Source organism: Oryx dammah, unplaced genomic scaffold (genome assembly GCF_014754425.2).
Source record: "Oryx dammah isolate SB20612 unplaced genomic scaffold, SCBI_Odam_1.1 HiC_scaffold_16, whole genome shotgun sequence".
Taxonomy (NCBI): domain Eukaryota; kingdom Metazoa; phylum Chordata; class Mammalia; order Artiodactyla; family Bovidae; genus Oryx; species Oryx dammah.
Window position 1 is genome coordinate 29260156 of NW_024070200.1, and position 17889 is coordinate 29278044.

Consider the following 17889-nt stretch of genomic DNA (forward strand, 5'->3'; position numbering starts at 1 on the left):
GTTTGGGAACGCATGTACACCCGTGGTGGATTCATGTCAATGTATGGCAAAACCAATACAGAATTGTAAAGTAAAATAAAAAATAAATTAAAAAAAATAATAAAGGCAATGAAACTTCAAGATCAGGAGTGGAATCTGTAATGCAGAACAACACTGGGCTGGGGGTGCAGGTGGTACACCAGCTTAAAAACAGATTAAGCTATAGGGAAGACATTTTATCAGTCAGGAAGGCAAGGGATCCAAATTGTCAATGTGGATGTCATAGCAGGTATAGGGGACACTGTGGTGAGAAGGCTGATGAGGCAGCATCCAGAAATCCAGAGAGCATGCTCAGATGGGCTGTGAGAGTAAGATGAGGAGGCTTAAGTAGCATAGCCCCTGATGCATATTAGTTAGAACAGGCAGCACTGGTTCTAAATGGATTTGAGTCCAAGGAAAATACTAAGAGCATAGATTCTGGGCTTAGACTGCCAGGGTTCTCACATCAGGCTTAAGAGTCTTAGGAGCTTGGATAAGTTACTTAGGTTCTCTGAGTCTCAATTTCCTTATCCATAAAACTTTGTACAGATGCTGTAAGAATTGAGTATGATAATTTGTTGAAATTCTTAGTGCTTGGCATATAGTAAAGATTCCATACTTATCTTACTATTAATCGTATTGAAACTACTTGTCTAGCTCCTAGGAATGATTTCAAATAACTTGATATTGAATTTCTTAAATAGAGAACATAGAGACATATAGTTTTGTGTTAACAAAGAGCACGATTGACTCAGAGCCTGGGGTACAGCTGGAAATATATTAACATATGCCTGGCCCTTAGTAAACATTCAGTAAATATTTGTTGAGCAAATTATATTGCCACAGCTGAAGGAAACGGAGTGGTATAGAATTGCAGAGCATGCCAGTAAGATAATAAAGTATACTTTACCTTCATTCCTTTTTGACTACAAAACATGGTAATTTATCTTCACAGAACAAGATTAAATATATATCTTGTAAATACCTGGCTTTGTTCTCTTAGTCTAAAAAGAGGATCAAGAGTAGGTGGAAAGAGATAATCATAACAGGAAACCAGAGAATAATATTGCTAAGTATGAGTGGGAAAATGAAAATTTGCAGAAACTGGTGATTTTATTTAAAGCATGAAGGAGTCAACTTTTCTTTCTCAGGAGAAAAATATTCAAAAAGTGAGTACTTTATCTTTTATGTTTAATAAAAAGTTTATACTTCTGTTGTTTCACCTTATGTGTTCATATTTCTTCAAATATTTTTTTCTTTTTTACATTACTACATGAACAATTTTCATGAAATTGTTTCTTTTGAAGACATGTTTTACACCTCTAAAGTGATCTTGTTATCTTCTGCATGCTCCAAAAAAAGTTTGTAAATTATGTATATATGTGTCTAAAATAGAAGAAAAAACTTTAAAAATCTATTATAATAAAAAGAAAACAAACTTGAAAAATTTTCTGGCTAGATATTGTATTCCATAACACTTTAGTCATAATGAAAACTTAGTGTCAGATGGCCAGGTTCCAGTCAGAGCTTTTCAGTTTTTTCATAAGTTACTTTTAATCTTGGTTTCCTTAATTATGGATTAGAATTCATCTGACTCAATGTGCTTGCTTCACAGGAATGTTTTACAGAGGTTGAATTAAATAGTATATAAAGTGTTTTTAATGTTTTAATATTTATTTTTGTTTATTTATTTGGCTGCACCAGGTCTATTTTATTTATTGCTTATTTGGTTTATTTTTGGCACACAGGATCTTAGGTCTTCATCATGGCACGTAGGATCTTTGGTTGCCGCATGTGTTCTCTTAGTTGGGCATGTGGGATCTAGTTCCCCTGCATTGAGAGTGTAGAGTCAGCCTACACAGTCTCAATGTAGGGACCACCAGGGAAGTCCCTAAAGTGTTTTTTAAAATCAGTGTTCCCCAGCTTATTTTTGGAAGATCATATCTTCTGAGTTCCTTCATGGAAGAAGGTGAGGATGAAGATGTGCTCAAAAAGCTTAGAAAATACTGCATACTACATCCAGGTCATCTACATCTTGGAAGTGAATAGTCTTTCACTTAAAGATTCTGAGATGCCCCATAATTAAGAACCTGTTCAGTTTTGATAATATGCCATTTAAGTGCCACAGAATCCTTATACAGTGTAAGATAACACAATCTGACTATTTTGCACATGACATTCTGTCCTCTAACCCTGTCCAGTACACCTGGTATGCTCACTCCAGATCCCAGTATCCACTACTTAAGACTTCAGATAGATTATATGTCTGTATAGGTCATTTAACCTCATAATAGAATGTTATGCTTTCTGGAGTGGTGACCTCTAAGTATAGTAATTGGGTTACAGTGATACACTTTGTTAAAAGTTACACTTGAAGTCAAACATTGGGATGAGATTGGATTTATGTGTTCATGTTTCCAGCTATGTAGGTTAGCAGGAAATAAAAAAGTGTTCCAAATGTGTGTCTATTGCCATGCATTTTTAGCAAATAGAAAAAAAAATTCAGCTATTTGATCCAATTTTTAACTTATATGTACAGTAAACACACCTTTATCTACAAATTCCAGCTTCCTTATTTTAAATTGCCATTCTTTTAATTCATGCCTTTTCACTAAACACAAACTGAGTAATGGCATGGAGGAAAGAGGGTCACACTTTATGGGTGGAATATTTACTAACACTGATTTTTTTTTTTTTTAAGTAACAACCAGTTACTGATTTTTTTTTTTTTTGTCTTTTAAGCCTTTGTTCTTATTCTCAAATATTCCATCCTTTTGTCTAAATTCAGCTTGAAACTCTGACCGTGGTTAGGGGTTTGGGAGTAGATACCTGGATGTGTACAGTATTCTTGCTGTGTAAGGGCCTTTGATTTGGTAGAAGTCACTCCCTCAACTCTCTGAAATTATAGTAACAACAGTCATATACAGACAGTGCCAGTGGAACCTCAGTGTATGAGTCTACATGATGGGTTTAGGAATCTAGATTTCACTTTTTAGATTTTCCATTCATATGCCCTAAAAGATTCCTGGTGATAAGTAGAAAATAGCACATACTTTTTTATACTAATTCTACCTAGTGAAAAGGCTAGAAACATGAGAGGTGATGGGAGGGTTTTGTAAGTATGTTTTTTGCATACTCCTCTCTCTCTGCATTCACTCTCTTCTTTTATAAAGAAAGGAGAGAACTCATTCTATTTATCATGTGTCTGCATGGCCTTGAAATATAAAGCTAGATTAAAGCAGTTCCAGAAAAGATTAAGTTCAGAATGTTTGAGAAGGTTGTAGATAGGTTTATGGAAAAATGTGAATACAGTAATTATATATCAGGCCTGACCTGATTTTTTTTTTTCTTCTATGCAAATTTTTTTTTCTTCTATGAGCTGATTCTTTAAAAATTTTTTCTTGGGCCAGTTGTACTTAATAGGATGCACAGAACTTTTAGCTAACTTAAGATGGAAAAAATAATGGTAAATTGTGCATTGTTAGCTAGCCATCTAAAAGCTGACTCCCCTTCTTGATATCTGGACGCAGTATATATATTGTATTAACAGCCAGTGGAGATGCTTCAACTTATTTCTTCCACAAAATTTTGAGCTTTTTAAACTAGGGTCAATCTGAGCTAATTAATGCCACACAAAAATATAATATTACATGGCAAATTCTGATGGATGGTATATGCAAGCAGTTTTACCAGGAGTGATCGGATCATTTCTGAGTTCACGGAGTCTAATAGGTTAAATTTGGCTGTGACTCCATTGATCTAAATATCAGCCAGTGATTCACAGGAGGGTGGGTTGTTACATGTGGTCTTACTGAAGTAATATTGGTGCATTTATTCCTCTGACATTATATGTTAGGTTTATTGGTTCTGAGTTATTATCAATGTGCATTCCCAAAATGTTACCTCCTAAAAGATAACTTCTAGAGTATGGAATTGTTTATAAATTGTAGGCTTTTGTCAACCAAACATGAAATAAGGACACATTTGCATGCAACAACCAAATGATCCCCACCCCATGTTAACTCAGAAGGGCTCTCGTGGTGTAACACAGCCCTCACCTGTTGACATCAGAGTAGAAGCACCTCTGTCATCATTAAAGTTTAAAAATACAGAATGAGGGAAGACGTTGTTGTTGTTTAGTCACTAAGTCAGGCCTAGCTCTTTTGCAAGGACTGTGGCCCACCAGGCTCCTCTGTCCCTGTGTCTCTCCAGGCAAGAATACTGGAGTGGGTTGCCATTCCTTCTCCAGGGGAGCTTCCTGACCCAGGGATCTAACCCGTGTCTCCTAAATTGGCAGGGAGATTCTTTACCATTGAGCCATCAGGAAAGCCCATGAGGGAAGCTGCGTGCATACTGCATGCTAAGTTGCTTCAGTCATGTCCGACTGTGACCTTGTGGACTGTATAACCCACCAGGCTCCTGTGTTCGTGGGATTCTCCAGGCAAGAATACTAGAGTGAATTGCCATGTCCTCCTCCAGGGGATCTTCCTGACCCAGGGACTGAACCTGCATTTCTTCAATCGGCTGCATTGGCAGGCGGGTTCTTTACCGTTAGAGCCACCTAGAAAGATAGGACAAAGTAGAAGGCGTAAGTGTGGGCTTCATACTTAATGTAACTTCCTTTAGGTGAAAGACAAAAGGAAATTTTCTTTTCTTCCACTTTAAATTTCTGGTTATCAAACTAAGAGAATTTAGGCGAGATAGCTGAGTTTACCACATTAATTTGGGTATTATCTTTCACACATCTTCTTACAATCATCTCCTCTCTACACTGACTTTTTAGCAGCTATCAAGGTATCCCCTTCATATTAAGTGATTGTGAATTCTAGGGTTAGTAAGTGAAGCATAAATTCTAAAAGACTGTAATTAGAAAATGTATAAGATGGTGTGTTCTTTCAGTTCAGGAGTGACTGTCAACAGTCACTGCCATGTCACTGTACCTCACTTCCCCACTTCCCCATCCTTGCCACTGTACACACTGTGCTGGTGTATTCTGTCTGCTCTGTGTGCTATTTAGAACTTAGATCCTGGATTCTTCACTTCTAATTTTCTTCCTTTCTGTCTCAGTATGACCTAAATCACTTAGTTGTTTGATAGGAAAGTAGACAGAAGTTCCCACATTAAGGCTGACTCCTAAATAATCTGTTGAATAGATACACTGAATCTAATTTTTCTCTTTCCTACCTCTCATATGTTTGACTATAATAATCCTGAAGGTAGAAGGATAAAACATGACATTAATTTATCACAGCTAGATGTTTGGAATGAATTCACAATGTTAGGTTTACAACAAAGCAACACTATTAGAATTAAAGATTATAAGTAAAGTAAAATAACCCTCAATGCAAATCTAAAACGTGTAATATAAAATAGAATACATGTATAAGCTAAAAATTTTAATTAAATATTATTTATAAAGTATTACTGCTTTTATAAAATCTTTTGCTTTTAATGACTAGCTTCCATTAATTATATAAGAACTCTCTAGGCAGTTTGAGTCAGAAAATTTTTGTCTTGATCTCCAAATGGCATTTCCTCCCAGACTTCAAAATAACTCATATTCACCCCATGGATATGTCATCAATCTGTAATGTGTGAATGGACACTATTCTTTCCTATATTTGACCAAATGTTTCCTTTCCTGAAAATTAGATTACTTAAATGCAACAAACAGATGGCCACAAAGTCCTATAATAGCTTACTCTGCCATGAAATTTATTATCCAAATCTCTGAGCTAGGCCTGAGAAGTTAACAAAAGTTCTTTCTGAACACGACTATGCCATAGTTAATGTTATAATCATCAAACCATTTTAAGTTAATTAATTTACTTCAGACTTTAAAAGGAAAATTTTGAAAAGCTAGTTTATAGTTTCTGTAAAAAGTTAAAATTGTGAACAAGTCACATCAGCTACTTTGGTTAAAGCTCATCTTAGAGTTGATCTTAAGGTATTAAAAAGGCAATATGAATGATACATGATACAAAATAGTAACTTTATTTTTTTTTCCCCTCTCTTTAGTCTTCAGATATAGTCTCTAGGCTAAGTAAATTAACTTCTCATCAGGATAGAGATTTTTGTTAATGAAGATACGATTCTGTATATTCTGCTTACTTTTGTTATTGTTGAATGTAAAAGCAAGTTAGGTTATTTGAGTGCAAAAGCATACAGCTTTTGAGTAGGCATCTGTGATGGCTTTGTCTCAGCCATACATAATGAACTCAAGAAGTATCGACTTATTACATATCAGCTATGCAGAAAAAATAAAGTCATTTTGCTATTTGGAAAGGTTTTTCAGCTACCATTCAATATATTCTTTAGCAGACCTGTAAAACGTAAAGGTTTTGGTGAAAGATCAAGGACCAAGTGCAATGAATGTAGGAGCTGAAACTTTTCCAAGACATATTTCTGTTACCAGTTGCGTTCAGGTGACCTTTAATTCAATGAATTCATTGACTATACTTTATTTCCTAAAATATATACCTAAGTATATTCCAAGTCCTTTACCAAGAAATAGCCAAATTTTCCTTTATCTCTTACATAAAGAAGCTATTAGAGGACATTTATGCAGTCCTTTAGAGTCCACGGGGACATCGTTGACAGAAAACAATCTCATTAATTCATTTTATACTTTTGGTCTAGAACATTCTAGAAAAATACAAATTAAATAAGCACATATTAAAGTCCCATCTGATGTCTAAGGCAGAGAGCAGAATTGCCAGAGTAGTGGATGGAGTTCTCATCCAGCGAGGCAGGTTCTCATCATGGAGCTACTGCAGCCATAGCGTATGTCTGTGCTGAGTCAATGCCAGGCTCTCTGCACTGAGGAGTAGCGTGAAGGACGGTGACAGTGCAGATTCACTCACGTCCCCTCTACTGCTCACCCCCCAGCATCTGTCCGTGAGGGCTGAAGACCGTGCCGTTTCAGGTTTCCAATAATTTGTGAACATTTCATTTTGCGTTTAATTTTATGGCTGACTAAGATTTTTTCTCTTGGAAGAGAGGATTTATTTTCTTCTCTGTGTTCAGCTGTTAACACATTTAAGTCAGTCCGTGTGTTTTTCTTTCAGTAATTTTTATTCAAGATGATTGGTTTTTCCCCATTTTTCATTGAAATATTAGTGGAATATATACTAGTTCTTTTAATTTGGGGATTATTTTGTTGTGTGCAGGAAAAAAAAAAATAAAGGTCAAATGATCAAAGGCTTTTGTTGACGACCCCAGACCAACATTCAGAGTTAAGCATCATTACAAGGGCCCATCTAATGTTAAGAGTAATTTTACTTGACATGTGTGACAATTAACATGTCAAGCCAAATGCAGCCTATCATTATTGGCCATTAGTTTATTGTGGAAATATTTATTGAGTGCTTGAGAACTATGAAGCACTGCCACATAGCATGATGTCCTGAACAAAACAGAGGCTCAATAATATGGCTTTTGTAGCAAACTAGAGCAGCCTCCGAGAGCACAGCAGCAGCTCCAAAAGGTTTTGATTAACGTGCTTCATCAGTGCAGTCAGATGCACTCCGTGAACTTATTTCATCTTATCTACATTAAATTTCTACTGAGTGTGTACAGATGGCCTAGTAAACTTATTTAGGACAGTATGCTTAATATTGGAGATAATCCTAAGAAACTACAGATTTTTCAATATGATATTCTAATTAAAACCTAATTAGCAATTCACTGTGCTGGAATTTTGTTTTATAGCATAGAAAAAAATATTCACTGTGCACAGAAAGTCAAGATGTATTTTTTGGAGACATTAGAATTTCAAAAATATAAGGCAGCACATGTGGAATTTAGAGGTGTTAAAAATCTAAAGTGTGGGTTTCTCCATAGCTTTAAGCTAGAACAGTTTTGTATAATCAGTGAGCTTGCCAAACAGTATCAAAAACTCATTTTCTTCAAGTGCTTTATTTATCTTTAATAGAACCTTCATCACCCTGGTGTTGTAAATTTGGAGTGTATGTTTGAGACGCCTGAAAGAGTGTTTGTTGTTATGGAAAAACTCCATGGAGACATGCTGGAGATGATCTTGTCAAGTGAAAAGGGCAGGTTGCCAGAGCACATAACGAAGTTTTTAATTACTCAGGTAAGAAATCAATTACAGTCAGGAAATTAAAAAGGTAATATTTAATATCAGATGTTATCACTGTTTAACTAGAGCTTTCTAGCCCTGTTGTTTAGTCCCTACCTCCACAGTCTGAATTACACTAAAAAAAAAAAAAAGTTGGAATGGCTTATTGTATTATCTAATTTATATCTGTAGTAGTCAGGGTTTAGGATAGCACCAAATGAATAATATCTATACAGGCCCAGGTATTAAAACTGCTCATGAAATTTTAAAATGCACAGTGGCTGAGTCCTGAATCTTTGAAAATATTCAGGAATGTGTAGCCTGTTAGATATCATTGAATGCTTTTATCTTTACCTGTTTCGGTTGCCATCTGGTTTCCAAGATGGCAGATACTATTTCCAATAAAGTTTCCTTAGAAACATGCTAGCTTATTTCAGGGTCTGAAACATAAAGAAATGTCACTGTTCATTTTGAGTTTTCTGTTGACCCTCTAAATTTATGTCCTAGTAGAGAACATTTTGAACCAACCTTTTAGATTAAAATAAGCTGCTGATGATGATTTTCTCCTTTATAGATACTTGTGGCTTTGCGGCATCTACACTTTAAAAATATTGTTCATTGTGACCTCAAACCAGAAAACGTGTTGCTAGCATCAGCTGATCCTTTCCCTCAGGCAAGTATGAAAGCCTCCCTCAGCAAAAAGGCAGCCGACAGCATCACTGGCTCCCTTGCTGCATTCTGTCACCCTTTCTCCTCAAAACTTTCACTGTCTGTTTTCATCCATTTGTTACCTTCTTGTGTTATGGGGACTGCCTCTGTCATTCTGCATCTCAGTTCAGCCTGCCTTTATGATATAACGCACACCAGGCCTCTCCTGCTGCTTCTGCCACCGTGGTGTGGACATCCTGGGGAACGGGAGAGGGAGACAGCTTCAGAGTCCCAGGGATGCTGCTGCTGCTGCTAAGTCGCTTCAGTCGTGTCCGACTCTTTGCGACCCCATAGACGGCAGCCCACCAGGCTCCCCCATCCCCAGGATTCTCCAGGCAAGAACACTGGAGCGGGTTGCCATTTCCTTCTCCAATGCATGAAAAGTGAAAGGGAAGTCGCTCAGTCATGTCCGACTCTTCGCGACCCCGTGAACTGCAGCCTACCAGGCTCCTCCGTCCATGGGATTTTCCAGGCAAGAGTACTGGAGTGGGGTGCCATCGCCTTCTCCACCCAGGGATGCTACCAGCTCTCTAATGTTAGGCAGGGTATTGCAGTTCAGTGTTGTTCCCAGGGATGAAGACAGAAGTTTCTTCTTTTCCTCGACTCAGAAAATGCAAAACAACTGTTTCTCTTTCTAGATACCCTTGTGTCTGAAGTGACCTCACCAAGGTGGCTGTTCTGTGTTGCTTCCATGATGCTCTCAGATCCTGGCTACCTGTCTATGCAGAGCTAATTTTTAGGATATGGTGGATGATGGCATGTGCTTCTCCTTCAGCCTTTATTTATAAACAGTCCTTGAGTTAAATCCATCACTGTGCATGATGTTTCCCTGCCTTGTAAAACTGAATAACCTACTTTTATGTATACATATTTTCATATTTGTCCCTCAGTTCTAGGAGGAGGAAGGGAAAATGTTTACATGACATTTTTATGAATAAAAAAATACTTTTGTGTCTTTTCATAAATTGCTATCCTCAAGTACATAAAATGGAAAATAGCTGTTAGTTCTACCATGAGAAATCCATACAATATATATAAAGTATTATAGTGTTTTTTTAGCTGTTGTGGACCAAGACATAGACTGACAAACAAATTTGTGACCTGACTATATCTTCAAACCATTATTATCAACAGGTGAAACTTTGTGATTTTGGTTTTGCCCGGATCATTGGAGAGAAGTCTTTCCGGAGGTCAGTGGTGGGTACCCCAGCTTACCTGGCTCCTGAGGTTCTAAGGAACAAGGGCTATAATCGCTCTCTAGACATGTGGTCTGTTGGGGTCATCATCTATGTAAGCTTAAGTGGCACATTCCCATTTAATGAAGATGAGGACATTCACGACCAAATCCAGAATGCAGCTTTCATGTATCCACCGAATCCTTGGAAGGAAATCTCTCACGAAGGTAATATCTCCTATTCAGAAGTGATAATGATTTCCTCATTAAGTGTTACATTATTAATTCAGTCATGAAATTTAAATTGATAAATGCTTATGGCAAATTGCCCACCAGAGTAGGGGCACAAATTGATTGAGGTGGGTTGAGAAGTAAAGGAAATGGAGACAAAAATATCTACTGGTGAAACTTACATATAGAGAAATTAAGAAATATAAATTAAGAGGTAAGTGAAATAAAGGGAAACTGTTCATCCTTGGTTATTTCCTAAGAACGTATGAATATTTATATATAGATATAATGGCAATACTTGATCTTTACTAACAGTAATCTTTGATTTACTATATGCCTATTTATGTTTTAAGCACTTTTAACTTATGGTGGCACAAGAACTTTATGATACTGATATTTTAGTTATCACATTACATATATTAGTATACCAAATTCTTTGTATACTGTTTTCCTGTATGTGACTTTAGAGCATGTATATAGTATTTTATTTAGTCATTTCCCTAGTGTTACGCTTTAGATTATTTCTGTGTATTCAGTGTTAGATAACTGTCATATATAATTTCTTATATATATCCTGATGATTTTTTAGGGTAGATTACCTTGGCAGTGTTGCATTATTTAAAATTAAGTTCTCCTTAATAAATATGTACTTCTTAAAGGGAGAGTGATAGATAGTTTAAAAAGAAGTGGAGGGGCCAGTCAAGGTAGAGAAAATGGCTCACTGCATGCTTCACGAAGGAGTTCATCATTAACATGCTTTGGAGTTTATTTGATACCCCCCCAAAATCCTTAAATAGATTTTACTGTTATATCTAGATTTCAAGCAAGGACATTGAGGCAAAAGGAGTGAACCCCCACCAAAATCACAAAGCTGGTAAATGGCAGAGCCAGAATTTATACTCAGATGGTCTGAGCATCCATTCTTTAACCCTTAGTCGTGCTTCCTTTTTAGTTTTCAGGCAACGTCTACTTCTAAGTTTGTTCAGGCTTTTTAACTGCTTGAAAAGGCAAATACATTCATATATAAATATCTGTTTCATACCTGTTATTACACATGGTGGTATAGAAATTAGAAAAGAGCATGTATAAACTGCCTGGACAGTTAGTTCTTAGACTACTGTTCATTGTAAATGGCCAATCCATCCATTATCAAAGCTTTGAGTTACTATTGGCTGTAGCTTTCTTTAAATTTTATTGAAATATAGTTGATTTACAATGTTGTGTTAATTGCTTCTATGTAGTAAAGTGACTCACTTTTATATATACATATTTTCATATTATTTTCCGTTATAATCTGTTACAGGATATTGAATATAGCTCTCTGTGCTACACAGTAGGACCCTGTTTATCCATCGTATATATAATAGTTTGCCTCTCCTAATGTCAAACTCCCATTCCTTCCTTCCACTACTTTCCCTCCACCTGGGCAACCACAGTTCTGTTCTCTATATCTGTGAGTCTGTTTTTGTTTCACAGATATGTTGATTTCTATCATGTTTTAGATTCCACATATAAGTGATTATCATACAGTATTTGTCGTTCTCTGACTTACTTCACTTAGTGTGATAATTTCTGTGTCTGTCCCTGTTTCGATAAGAGGCATTATTGCATTCCTTTGGTGGCTGAGTAATATCCCATCGTATATATACTTATCTTCTTTATATGTTTATCTGTTGATGGACATTTAGGTTTCTTCCACGTCTTGGCTATTGTAAATAGTGCTGCTATTAACATAAGGGGGCATATATCTTTTTATAGTTTTGTATGGGTATATACACAGGAGTAGGTTGCTGGATCATAAGGCAACTCTGGTTTTTAGTTTTTTGAGGAACCTCCGTAATGCTCTCCACAGTGGCTACACCAGTTTACATTCACACCACAGTGTAGGAGGGTTCCCCTTTCTCCATATCCTCTCCAGCATTTATTATTTATAGACTTTTTGATGATGACCATTCCGACTGGTCCCTCATTGTAGTTTTGACTTTGACTAACATTGTCTAATTAGCTGAAGTTATAGCTAGGTGGATATGTCTTAATGGAATCTTTGACCTTCAAAAGAACTACTACGTAGCTGAAAGACTAATGAAATATATTTAGGATAAGTCAACAGAGGCAAAAAGGGAAGTGTAATTCTTTTTCCTATCCAGGAGGCAAAAAGGAGGGAATTGTCAAGTAACCTTGTGACCTGAACTTGCTGGGGAACATTACCTTTAAATTCAGTTAGCGTTATGTTTGATACCTGTAATCCAGAAATCCAGTAAAAATAACTCGGTGTTGTTAACCATAGTGCAAATGTGAAATATCTCTACAGCCAGTCGGACATTTTTCTGTTCTGCAGGAGTATTTGGAAAATTAGGAAAATAGCCTTCACATTAAAGTGTTTTTTTTTCCCTTGGAGTAGTAGAGTACGTTGTTTGAAGAAGTGGAACAAATCATGCCTGGTCTCTGGTATCATGTAAATATGCTGGCCTTCTATGTGGATGTAATCTTCTTAGCTATAGGCTGTGAATGTTTAATTATCACTTGTATTAGAAAGCAGAAGAATGGATATCAACAGCTCAAGGAACTTCTGCTGGGAAACTACAATATACATGTGTAAGTAATGTGAAAGTAAAAGACAAAACATAAAATATCTTTCAAACAACGTGAAAGTAGGGGAGATGAGTTATATGAACTTGGGAAAATGATCATATATTTTCTTGAATTGTTAGCTTGGTATAAAATCAGGGTCTCCGAGTTCAGAGGAGAAGGAGTCACTATGGACTTGACTAGTCAGAATTGAGTTTTCAGAGGAGATGGAACTTAGGCCAGTCACTAAAGAATGAAGAGATACAGCATTTCACAAAAGAGAATTCCATGGGCTAATTCAAGAGACATTTATATTTGACCAGAAAGAATACATTTTACTTGGCTATAGAAATGTCTAAGCACTAAAAATTTCCTGCCACTCAAAATGATGTGGTAACCAGCTCATGTAGACTCTTGTTCTTGTAAATGACTCCAGTATCAGTTTGCACATTTATTGTCCTTTCTTCTCAGCATCTTTTTCTAGCTCATTTCCGCATTTGAGGCACAGGAGCTGTACTGTTTGCTAACAGAAGCTCTGACAGCAAATGATTTATCTACCTGCTGGTGTACAAACAGAAGTAATATTGAATATAAAGAAAACCTGGCCAAATTATGTCGTAAGATTAACTGAGGTGTTGCAAAAGTAATTATTGGCTTAGATTCTATTCCATTATCTTGTTGGGAACAGATACTTTCCAGATTAGGTATTATCACAGGGCCGGTACCAAATAATATTAAGCACGTAGTATCTGATGAGTACACGAGAAAACTAGGATCTGGCAAAGAGTGTTCACAGCTGATACTACAATATACTGTAAACCACACCAGAACCAGCAAAAATGCAGAAGCAAGGAAGTAAAAATCTAGGCACCTCAGTGACTCTAATAAGTCAGAGGTAAGGATCAGCAGTGAAGTAGTTTGAGATGTTGTACTTCCTGCCATTCTAATTAGCTATCACTTACCTCTTTGAGCTTCAGTTTCTCATCTGTAAAACAGAGTAATGACTCCTGCCCATGTAATGAAGTTGTAATAGAGACTGAAAGAGATAAAGGATGTGAAAGGCATTTATAGAATGCAGGTGTGGGGTGAGCCAAGGACTTGCATCGAGGAAACGGAGAGCAGAACAGTAAGCTAGCTATGCAGTTGCTCTGGCGGGTAACCAAGAATTGATTGTATAATTTTAGAAATTATATGCAAACTTCTGTGCACATTTCCCAAGTGTTCTTCAGTCATACTGTTAGTTGTACTTTTTATTTCTTGGCATGAAAAAGCAAAAGATAGAAGAAAGTTGTAAGGTCTTTGCAGCATAAATAGATGTATCAGAATGAGAAAATTCCTTTATCATGCTTTTTTCTCTGTTAATATAGACATGGACTCAATACAGTATAGTACTATATATTGGTGTGTTTGAGCTCTCATTGTGCTATTTGATCCTCACAGCAGTTTTAGTCTCTGTGTTAGTGAGAAACTAAAAAGGGTAAATGACTTGCCTAAGGTCACATAGTGGTAGGGCTTGGACTTGAAGTCATTGACTGTCTTTTTTTTTTTTTTTCTTAGACAGTTGGTTTCTATTTATTTTGTTTTTCTGGCTGCACTGGGTCTCTGTGACACTGATGGGCTTAGTTACCTGCTGCATGTGATGTTTTAGTTCCCCGACCAGGGATCGATCTGCATTCCCTGTATTGGAAGGCAGATTCTTAACCACTGAACTGCAAGGGAAGTCCCTGTTGCCATTCTTTATAACTCACAGTTTTGCACACCAAAGGGTGCTTATTTCTCATGTCTTGATATTTAAGAACCTATAGGGATTCCCTTGTGGCTCAGATAGTAAAGAATCTGCCTGCAGTGCGAGAGACTTACGTTCGATCCCTGGGTCAGGAAGATCCCCTGGAGAAGGGAATGGCAACTCACTCCAGCATTCTGTCTGGAGAATTCCTTGGACAGAAGAGCTTAGCAGGATAAAGTACATGGAGTTGTAAAGAGCCAGATGCAACTGAGCATCTAACACTTTCAATTTCAAGGAATATTTTAAACTCATTAATTATTTATGCTATTGTAATAAGCTGAGTACCAGCATTATAGAGATATTTTTACCAATAATATATCAGTGAATTAATCAGGATTTGTGTGCAAATAGTATAAACTTATCTCTCACTAACTTAGGTAATTTATTGACTCACACAATGGGGTAGGTCCAGAAGGTGAGCCCCATTCATTTGGAACCTGTGGTTCAAGTGACACATTTCTCCATCTCTCACTCTGCTTTACCTTACGGTGTCTTCCTTCTCAGGTAGACTTTTCATGTGGTGCAAAGTGATCTCCCAGCAGCTCCAGGCTAACATGCTACCCATTGTATATGACTCAGAATGGAAGCATAATTATCTCAGTAGCTGTAGATTCTCTGAAAGGGGCACTGATTGGCTGTGCTTAATCCCGTAATACCCTGGGAACAATCACATTGTCACCGCAGGAGCCACACTCTGATTGGCCTTGTGGATGATGGAGAGCCCCTCCAGGTTGGAGAGAGGTAGTTCCTGCAGTGAAAAGATACGAGGCTGAAAACAAACACAAAAGCATTAACAGGCGTCCACTATAAAAATAGATTTTTTTGTGCAAATTAAAGTGTGCTTTGAAAAATAAGAAAAAAAATTTTTGAGGAAAACCTAACACAGCAAATATTACAGGTAAAATGGTGATGGTAAAATTAATTAAATTTTGAAAGCAAAAGAAGAATCACTGATCTTCTGTAACATTTGCCTTGTAGCCAAGCACTGCTTAACACACTTTACATATATGAACTTAGTTGTCCCAAACCTTTAAGTAGATACTATAATTGTTTCCATTTTAAAGATGAGGCAGTGTGGACATAGAGGGTTAAGTGGCTTCCCTTAGTCGGCTAGGTTGCAAACCTTACCAGCCTGCTCCAAGCTAGATGCTCTTACCCTCCGCATTTATTGCTCCTTGATTTTCCTTCTAATAGATTTAGCCATGCTTTCACGTTAAAATCTTAATATGCTTTCCCTAGCTTAGAGCTAATATAGCAACACAATTTTTACTAATGTCTAAAAAGACAGGGAAACACGATCCTGTAGTGACAAAGGCCTGATCTTAGAACTCTCCCACTCAGCATCTTGGTGACCTCATCCAAGTTACTTACTCTCTCAGGTCACAGTTTTCCTGTTTGAAATACGGCGATACAAGTTCCTAATTCACTAGGTTAATTATTAAATGAAATTGCACTGGCAAGTAGTTAGCAGAGTGAGTGACATAACTAGCTTACCTTAAATGTATCGAACACTTTCTACTTCAATCACTTTACATGATCAACCGATCTGTGTATACGCACATATATATATATTTATTTGTTTATGCACATGCATATATAATTACATATGTAACTAAACACATATATTTAATTACAGTTATATATATATCCAAATGCTTATATAAATTATCTATAGCTAAACAAATGTAGTCAACTACTTGTGGTTCATATAGTAAAGAACCTGTCTGCAAGGTGAGAGACCTGGGTTCCGTCTCTGGGTCAGGAAGATCCCCTGGAAAAGGAAATGGCAACCCACTCTAGTATTCTTGGTTGGAGAATTTCATGGACAGAGGAGCCTGGTGGGTTACAGTCCACAGACTCGCAAAGAGTCAGGCACAACTGAGTGACTTAACACTTTCACTTCCATACAAATATAACTAAGAACGTGTATATATATGGAATTTAGAAAGATGATAACAATGACCCTATATGTGAGACAGCAAAAGAGACACATGTAAAGAACAGACTTTTGGACTCTTGGGAGAAGGCAAAGGTGGGATGATTTGAGAGAACAGCATTGAAACATGTATACTTCTGTATGTGGAATAGATCTCCAGTCCAGGTTCAATGCCTGAGACAGGGTGCTCAGGGCCGGTGCACTGGGATGACCCTGAGGGAGAGGATGGGGAGGAAGGTGGGAGTGGGGTTCAGGATGAGGGACACATGTGCACCCATGGCTGATTCATGTGAATGTATGGCAAAAACCACTACAATACTGTAAAGTAATTAGCCTCCAATTAAAATAAATACATTAATTTACAAACCAAAGAATGCATGTATACAATAAAACACTCCAGAATGAATCATATGGTTACAGATTATTGCATAAGAGGAGGCTTCAGGTAATCATGGAAAGAGAGGAGTTCAAGAACATTTCTGTTCATTTTAGGGCAGTGTTGTGAGTTGCAGTTTCATCGTTGAGATCATTTGACCTTTACTGTGTGCTCCGCTCAGTCGCTCAGTTGTGCCTGACTCTTTGCAGCCCCATGGGCGGTAGCACGCCAGGCTCCTCTGTCCATGGGATTTTCCAGGCAAGAATACTGGACTGGGTTGCCATTTCCTACTCAGGGAATTTTCCCAACCCAGGGACAGAACCTGTGTCTCTTGCACCTCCTGTATTTGCAGGCAGATTATTTATCACTGCACCAGTTGGGAAGCTTATCCAATACCACTTGTCAATAACTAGACATAGCCTCATTCTCACCTCCAGGTTTTATCTTGTACTAGGTTAAGCTTAGTCCTCAGCACATAGAGGCTATGACCTTTCTCAGTCCCTTGAAAGGACTCTGCACCTATTTTAAAGTGGTTGCTTGGTTAGCAGATTTACTCTGTCTTATGGAAAGGGCAGCCCATTATCACTTACACATTTTTTAAATTGTTGTTGTTGTCCAATCGTTGTCATGTCCAAGCATTTGCAACCCCATGGACTGTAACACACCAGGCCTCCCTGTCCCTCACTGTCTCCTGGAGTTCGTCCTAGTTCATGTCCATTGAATTGATGATGCTTTCCATCTTTTGCCCCCCTCTTCTCCTTTTGCCTTCAGTCATTCCCAGCATCAGGGTCTTTGTCAGTGAGTTGGCTGTTCACATCAGGTGACCAGAGTTTTGGAGCTTGAGCTTCAGCATCAGTAATCAGATGAAATTAGAGGATTGCACCTTACTATGGGATCATGCAGAGTCGGACATGACTGAAGCGACTTAGCAGCAGCAGCACCTTACTTGATCATGTACCTATATGCCATTTCGTTCACTGCATTTTTAGCATTGCCACAGGAGCAAGAGTTA

At 37.4% G+C, this 17889-nt stretch overlaps 1 protein-coding gene across 2 annotated transcripts in view; it reads left to right on the forward strand.

Annotated features, from left to right (window-relative positions):
- PRKD1 (protein kinase D1) overlaps window positions 1-17889 on the forward strand; it is a 341766-nt gene that overhangs the window by 309030 nt on the left and 14847 nt on the right. For both annotated transcript variants that reach the window (XM_040257184.1, XM_040257185.1), the window contains 3 exons: window positions 7952-8113; window positions 8673-8771; window positions 9941-10208. In XM_040257184.1, coding sequence (XP_040113118.1) covers window positions 7952-8113; window positions 8673-8771; window positions 9941-10208 — 529 coding nt within the window. The remainder of the gene's footprint in view (window positions 1-7951; window positions 8114-8672; window positions 8772-9940; window positions 10209-17889) is intronic.